This window comes from Fragaria vesca, linkage group LG6, assembly GCF_000184155.1.
Source record: "Fragaria vesca subsp. vesca linkage group LG6, FraVesHawaii_1.0, whole genome shotgun sequence".
In the NCBI taxonomy this organism is placed as follows: Eukaryota; Viridiplantae; Streptophyta; class Magnoliopsida; order Rosales; family Rosaceae; genus Fragaria; species Fragaria vesca.
Genome location: NC_020496.1, coordinates 16289741 through 16296839, shown reverse-complemented (window position 1 = coordinate 16296839; position 7099 = coordinate 16289741). Strand labels below are relative to the sequence as shown.

At 34.9% G+C, this 7099-nt stretch overlaps 1 protein-coding gene across 1 annotated transcript; it reads left to right on the top strand.

Annotated features, from left to right (window-relative positions):
• Positions 1-1940: 1940 nt before the first annotated feature.
• On the top strand, positions 1941-5264 carry LOC101303833 (putative glucose-6-phosphate 1-epimerase-like). Its single transcript, XM_004305411.1, has 8 exons — positions 1941-2083; positions 3295-3369; positions 3708-3764; positions 3860-4020; positions 4188-4328; positions 4678-4780; positions 4865-4964; positions 5041-5264. The coding sequence occupies exons 1-8, from the start codon at positions 1964-1966 to the stop codon at positions 5262-5264; spliced, it is 981 nt and encodes a 326-aa protein (XP_004305459.1). The 5' UTR covers positions 1941-1963.
• Positions 5265-7099: the final 1835 nt, after the last annotated feature.

The following is a 7099-nucleotide window of genomic DNA, read 5'->3' as shown; positions in this document are numbered from 1 at the left end:
AAAAATAACCTGGCAATTTTTTTTAATTGTAGTGATGGCTTTTGGGACGTCATTAGTGCAAAAAAGGCAGTTCAGCTAGTTCTGCAGGTAATGATTGTGTATTTCTTTAAATGCAATGTCAGATTGTATCCAATTTCAGTGATGTGACTATTTCCCCCTTTCATTTAACTGTGAGCTTTGCAGACGAGGGAGAGATGCCCGACGGATGGGGAGAATTTGGCAGAAAAGATTGCAAATATGTTATTGTTGACAGAGTCGATGTGAACAGTAATTATAAACAGTAGACCAACGTTTAGTATATATATATATATATGTAAATGTAAATTAGTATAAGTAAAACTGTTTTCCATCATAGCCTTGTAGAAATTACCAAAGCATATCGATACAATAATTCTTCCTTCGTTCTAACAAAACAAAAAGTTTTAGAATTTTCTCTATGTGCGTGCCTCTTCTTCCTCAAATTATGAATGTTAGCAATTACTACATCAGAAGCTTGTTACAAATATCAGGAATGGAATCGAGTTGCACATTTGAAATCAGAAAGGATTATGGGTGTATATGCTCAGTTAGAGTAACTTTAACACTCTCTATTTTAGGTTTTAGCTATTTTAAAGAGCGTGTTTAGTTTTATTTTAATATTTTCAGAGCTCTAATGGCTTTTTCTTTATATTTGAAAAAGAACACCATTTTGTTTCGATTATCATCGCCATATTTGAACTTTTTCTCTCTCTACTTTCTGCTTCTTGGTTTACCAGGAAAATGTAGAATAGAAATATAAGAAAATTGATGGTTTAAAACTTTAAATTGAATCACGTACCCTCCGTTGTCATATAATCTTATATAAAGGACCAATCACGAATTGGTAATGTATTTCATCCGGAGAAAAAGCCAGAGCTTCCCACTTGCACAAGGCTTGGACTAGATATTGAAGAATTTCTTCTTCGTCCGGCAGCTCTGATGTTAGTATTAACTTTCCCGTGCTTTTGTTGTGCTGGGTGTTGGACGAGGATGTTGATATATGGCTCGGTTAGCTTAAGGCTAACTTCGCTCATGGTGTTGGGAGTGGGTTTCGACGCTAGTCTGGTTCATATCCTCACTCAGAGATGAAGGCGACTTTGAGGAGTTTCTACCGGTAGCTTGAAGCGCAGGTGATCCCAATTTGTTGGGTTCGTGTTTTTGTGTGTGTTGATGACAGTCTTGGATGTGCCTCTTCTTGGTGATCGTAGAGGCGGCGACGTCCTTGGTGGGTGCATTCAAAGACACTGACTCAGGGTGGATGATGACAGGATCTGAGCCAACCCAAGTATGGTTAGACCTTCAGTGTTGCTTTACTTTTGGGCTTTATGGGCTATTAGGGCTTTTTGATACTTTTTTAGTTTTTACTCCCAATAATTCCGTACTTTTTTAGGGAGCAAATGAGCAATGCTTGTTAATTTAACAAGCGCTAACGAGTGCAGTTAGGTGGCCTTTAGCCTTCCGATTATGTTTCATTTTTATAGTGGAAACTTAGGCATACTGTAATTAAGCACATTGGCCAATGAAGTTTTAACCAAAAAATATCTGTTTTTAGGGTAATATTATAGTTTGGCAGAATGAAGTTTTCACAAAAAAACGCCTCATTCTCTATATAAGAACGGTGCATTTATCTCTTTTTACGATAATATTATAGTTTGCTAGGCTACTTTATTAAGTAAGTGGAAATTTTCAATTTAATGATCGAATCACCATTTGTGTCGGGGATCTGCATGTCATCTGACAACGTCTATCAATGATCATTTATCATTTATTCATTTTAATAAAAAAAAAAATTACTCATATATATATATATATAAAGAAGGAAAGAGGCTACATAATAATTATACTGTGATATTTGTATTGTGTGTTTGAATCATAGAATAAAAATTGGCCAAAACGTATATAAGAGCAGAGAAAAGAAGAGAAGAGGCATAATGTAGGGATCGCGATGTCGTCTGGGGTTGGGGAGAAAGAGAAGGAGAAGGAGCAGGTGTTGGTGGAGTATTGTAAGGCCCCCAATGGCCTTGAGAAGGTTGTTCTCAAAGAGCTCCGTGGTTCTTCGGCTGAGGTATCCAATTCTTCGCTTTCTCCCATCTTCCATTCTCATTCTAAATCCCTAGACACCATTTTGTCTTTGTTTCTTGATTCATTCTCTCGTGCTTGGTTCTTACTTTTGAGATCGGTAAAGTTATACTTGATCTTTGAAGTGTCATTTTTGAGAAGAAGAAAAAAAAACCACATAAGCAATTGAGAAAGTTTCAAAGGTTAGACATAAGTACATTGGAAAAACCACATTTCGTAGAGTGATAATATGTACATATATATAATTGTGGAGAAGAAGCGAAGAAGGTCATCCTCTATCACTGCACTTTCCACTACCAAAACATGTTCCATAACATATTACTCACCCTGAGCATCCACCTCCCAGTAAATTCTTCATCAATTGATCTTTTAATTTTATTGGGTGTGTAATTAATTATGGAATGACAATGTGAAATAGTTCTTACTTATATATTGCTTTTTGGGATGCAATGTGAGTGTGGAGTTTGATTCATGTAACATGGTCTCAATGCTCAACATTGTTTTGCTTAGTACCAGCTGTGTGCCAATTTGATCCTTTTTCAAAGTGTTACTGCGACACCAATATCTTTCCTGGAATCCTATTGAATTGAGAAGTTGGTTACTCGTCTCTTTGATCCTATATCGGTCAAACTAGTAAAAATCTTGATTCAGTTTTCAAGTGGGATAAAGGAATTTAATATATGTTATGGTTGGGAGTAGAATACTATATATATTGCTTTAATGTGCAATTGTTCATTTGTGACCCTGTTATATGCGCAATAGTATCAGTGTGAGTTGTTGAATTACATAATTTCTGGTTATCTCTTGTCCTGGAGTCAGTAACATTTCTTCATAAGTTAATTTGAATTTCTTATACTACGAATTACATGAAGTTTGTTGGGTATGCTCTTGGTAATACAGAGATAGAATTTCTATGATCTGTTTTTGTTCCCTTTTTTTTTAGTTATATATGCATGTAAGTGTACGAGTATGGCATGTTCTATGTTAACATTGATTAACTATTTTGCTGTAATACAATATTAACCTGATCTGTGTCCCTGTCAATGTTGGCTTCTGTAATTACACCATTCTTGTTTCTTTAAAAAAAAAAAAAAAAAACAATTTATTGTCTTCCCTTGACTAAATTGATGTAGTATTGAACTAGTTCTATGTGAAATGATAATTTTTCTTACTAACTAGTTTTTTGCTTTCGGACAGGTGTATTTATATGGGGCTCAAGTTTCCTCATGGAAAAATGAACACCGGGAAGAATTGCTTTTCATGAGTAGTAAGGTATCAACCAGATCTGAATAGAGATGATACATAGCAGCTGCTTCTTGTAGGTTCTATGTGATTGAGAACATGACTTGAAGTCATGTAGTTGATAATGTAGAATTTGCAAACTGAATCATATATCCACAAGGCACAACTTAGCTTTCAGTTTATCGTTATGGGTTTTGTTACTTATAAAATCATTTTACAGAAGGGAACCCATATTTTTGAGTAACTTATGCAAAAGATCGAATAAGAAATAAAAAGATACCTTTTGGAGAAATAGAAAGAAAATTGATGTCATTTTTGTGTTTAGTTGTTGTGGTTACATATCTAACATACTTGTGGTCACATCGCAGGCTACATATAAGTCTCCTAGGCCTATTCGTGGTGGAATTCCGATATGTTTTCCACAAGTATGAGTCTCTCATCTTTTATAATCTCTTTGATTCTCCTTTGGTGTGTATAAATTTTTAATTTATTTTCTGATATAACTAGTCGGCATATGCAGTTTGGAAATCTTGGTTCTCTTGAGCAACATGGATTTGCTAGAAATAGATTTTGGAGTATTGATCAAGATCCCCCACCTCATCCACCAGATAGTGGGAATAAGGCTTTCATTGATCTAATCCTGAGGACATCTGAAGAAGATTTAAAGATATGGCCTCACAGGTATAGGACTTATATATAATAGTGGATACTGTGTAATTCTTTTCGGAACAAATGAATTCCAGCATTCTCTCCTACATAATCATATATACACAATACATATATATGTGATTGCATGGAGTTATGTTTTCTTAGCTTAAATCATGCTATGTAATAATGATTATTGGCAGATATGAATTTCGACTTAGGGTAACCCTGGGACCTGGAGGAGACTTAATGCTGAATTCCCGCATTAGAAACACAAACACTGACGGAAAGTCGTTTACATTCACATTTGCTTATCACACCTATTTGGCTGTAACTGATATCAGGTATGCTTATGAAATTTTAAGCTGAATGAGTTTTGATTTTGTAGTTCAGCATTCAAGTTCAGCTTTCATGGGAACTGTAAAGGCATCATTCATATATTTTAGTATGTTACTTGCACCACTGCAGTTATATGCTATATTAGCTAGTGCTGTTGCGCATTTACTACCTATGTTGTTAAAATGGCTAATACATGGTGAAAATCTCCGGTTGATTCATTCTATATTGAATAATTAGCATCAAACGTCAGAAACCTCAGTTAAGAACTAGTTGGACAATGGTGATAGTGAATGTTTTCTGTTTATTGTATATTGACAACTAATTATTACTAATCATCATGCCACATCTGTTTAGTGAAGTGCGAGTAGAAGGATTAGAGACATTGGATTATCTGGACAACTTGAAGAATAGAGAGCGGTTTACTGAACAAGGGGATGCCATAACTTTCGAATCAGAAGTTAGTGTTTTTCTATCATGGGATGCATTGGATTTTCACAGTTTCTTTTCTTCTGGTCTAATATATGTCTACATCTTTGTCAAGGTGGATAAAGTTTATCTTGGTACACCTACCAAAATTGCTATTTTGGACCATGAAAGAAAGAGAACATTTGTATTACGAAAGGATGGACTTCCAGATGCTGGTTAGTTTACATCGATCACTAGTTTTATTTGTTAGCAACACGATGTGTCCTTGGTGTTTATTATTTTGTTTTGTAGTTGTTTGGAATCCATGGGATAAGAAAGCGAAGGTGATTCCTGATTTTGGGGATGATGAATACAAGCATATGCTTTGTGTCCAGGCTGCTTGCGTGGAGACGCCTATTACTTTGAAACCCGGTGAAGAATGGAGAGGAAGGCAAGAACTATCTGCTGTTCCTTCCAGTTACTGTAGTGGAAAACTTGACCCCAATAAGGTACTGCATGTTGGTTCAGTGTTTTGATGCATACCTTTCTAATAATTTATTGAAGTACAACAGTATAGCTGCAACAAACTGATACTTCCATTTTTGTTTTTCGGGTTAACATGGTTAAAAATAATATGCATGATGAGTGACGGTCTGCTCGAGTTTCAAACTTATTACAAATTTATCTATGAACTACAAGAAGATGGTTTTGAATATTATGCGATATCCTTCATAAGTTTATGTATTGGTAATAATGGCATTTGGAAAGATTCAGAGATTGTTGGCCTTAACCTGCATTTAAGGGTACAAATAGTTGGGCTCAATGGTTTTCTTTCCCAATTTAATGGGGCTCATTAGTTGCTCTCCATATGATCTTACTTCTTCACCACGTTAATTCGTCTTTCCATAGTAGTTATACCTGACATCGGAGAAATTTTTCAGTGCTATGGGAGGACCACGTGGTAGTCTGACGTGGTCCTATTTTCCAATCAAATTTAGACACGTAGATTTTCTTCACGAAAAATTATTTCAGCTATTTTATCAAAGACTATTTTAGGTTTTCTGTTGTTTTTTTAATACTAAACCCTAAGCCCTAAACCCCAAACCCTAAACCCTATACTCTAAACCCTAAACCCTAACCCTAAACTTTAAACCCTATACCCTAGAACCTGGTTTGAACTTGCTAAATACCCATGAATGTCATTTCACAAAAAATAGAAAATATTTGTTTATATTTTAGTTGTAAAAAATCCACATGTCTAAATTTGATTGGAACGTAAGACCACGTCAGACTGCCACGTGGTCCTCCCGTAGCATTTAAAAATTTCTCCTGACATCGAAAATCATGTTATATTGTTGAACGTGATACGCGATTAAGCTTTCGTCAATTCATTTTGTAGTATAATACTTATAAATTCTCATTTTGGCTTGCAAAGGTTGTTAATTGTTTACTATCGCATACGGATGTGTGTATGTGTCTTATTTGATTTTTCTTTCATTTCTTCATCAGGTGGACTGATGATTATAAATCCATATATATCAGGCACTGTATGGATACTAAATGTGGTAGTTGACTTTGTTGGAGGGAAAATGAGTTATCAACATAATTGTCTATAGCGACTTCAATGGATAAATATTTGATTAGTGGAAAAAAAAAAAATTTAGTTGACATCTTGTACATCTATAACTGATTTTTTTTTTTTTGAAAATAAAGGGCTGGTGCGGCTGCCCACAAGCCTTCATTAATGAAACTGTCGAATACAAGGGGGGACATGAAGCTTAAACCCCTGATTACAATAAGCATCTAGAAGTCCTGAAATAATATTGAGAATTTCTACAAAGTACATGTATTCTAACAAGCATCAATTAACAAAGAATATTGTTCTAATGGTGTCTCTATAGTTGATTTACTACTAAAGAAATGAAAAGAAGAAAAGTAAAGGCCTTTTGGCCCCCTTCGCCCTCGTTTTCCTTTTAATATTACGTTAATTCTATTCTTTCCTATTGCTAAGATGACTCTTGTGATTCTCTGGCATGTTTTTAGATCAATAATAATTAAAATAGAATAGTTGAAATTCGAAGTTCATTTACTACGAAATTTGTTTCTTGACATTTTTTTTATTTGAAAGATTCGGTATTCTCCTAATTGTTTTGATAAATAAAAGGATTATCGTCCTAATTGTTCTTCGTTGTTCTTTGTCCTTAGTAGATCACAGGTTTTTGTGTTGTTCTTCTTTTTTCGGGAGGGGTTTTGGTCTATGTCCCCCTCTCCCTTTATGTACTCTTTTGTTTCTTTTTTTTAATAAAATAACTGGAACCGGGCGTAGGGCTGAGTCTCCCAGCTTGGCTGGGTTCCAAAACCCTTAAAAAAA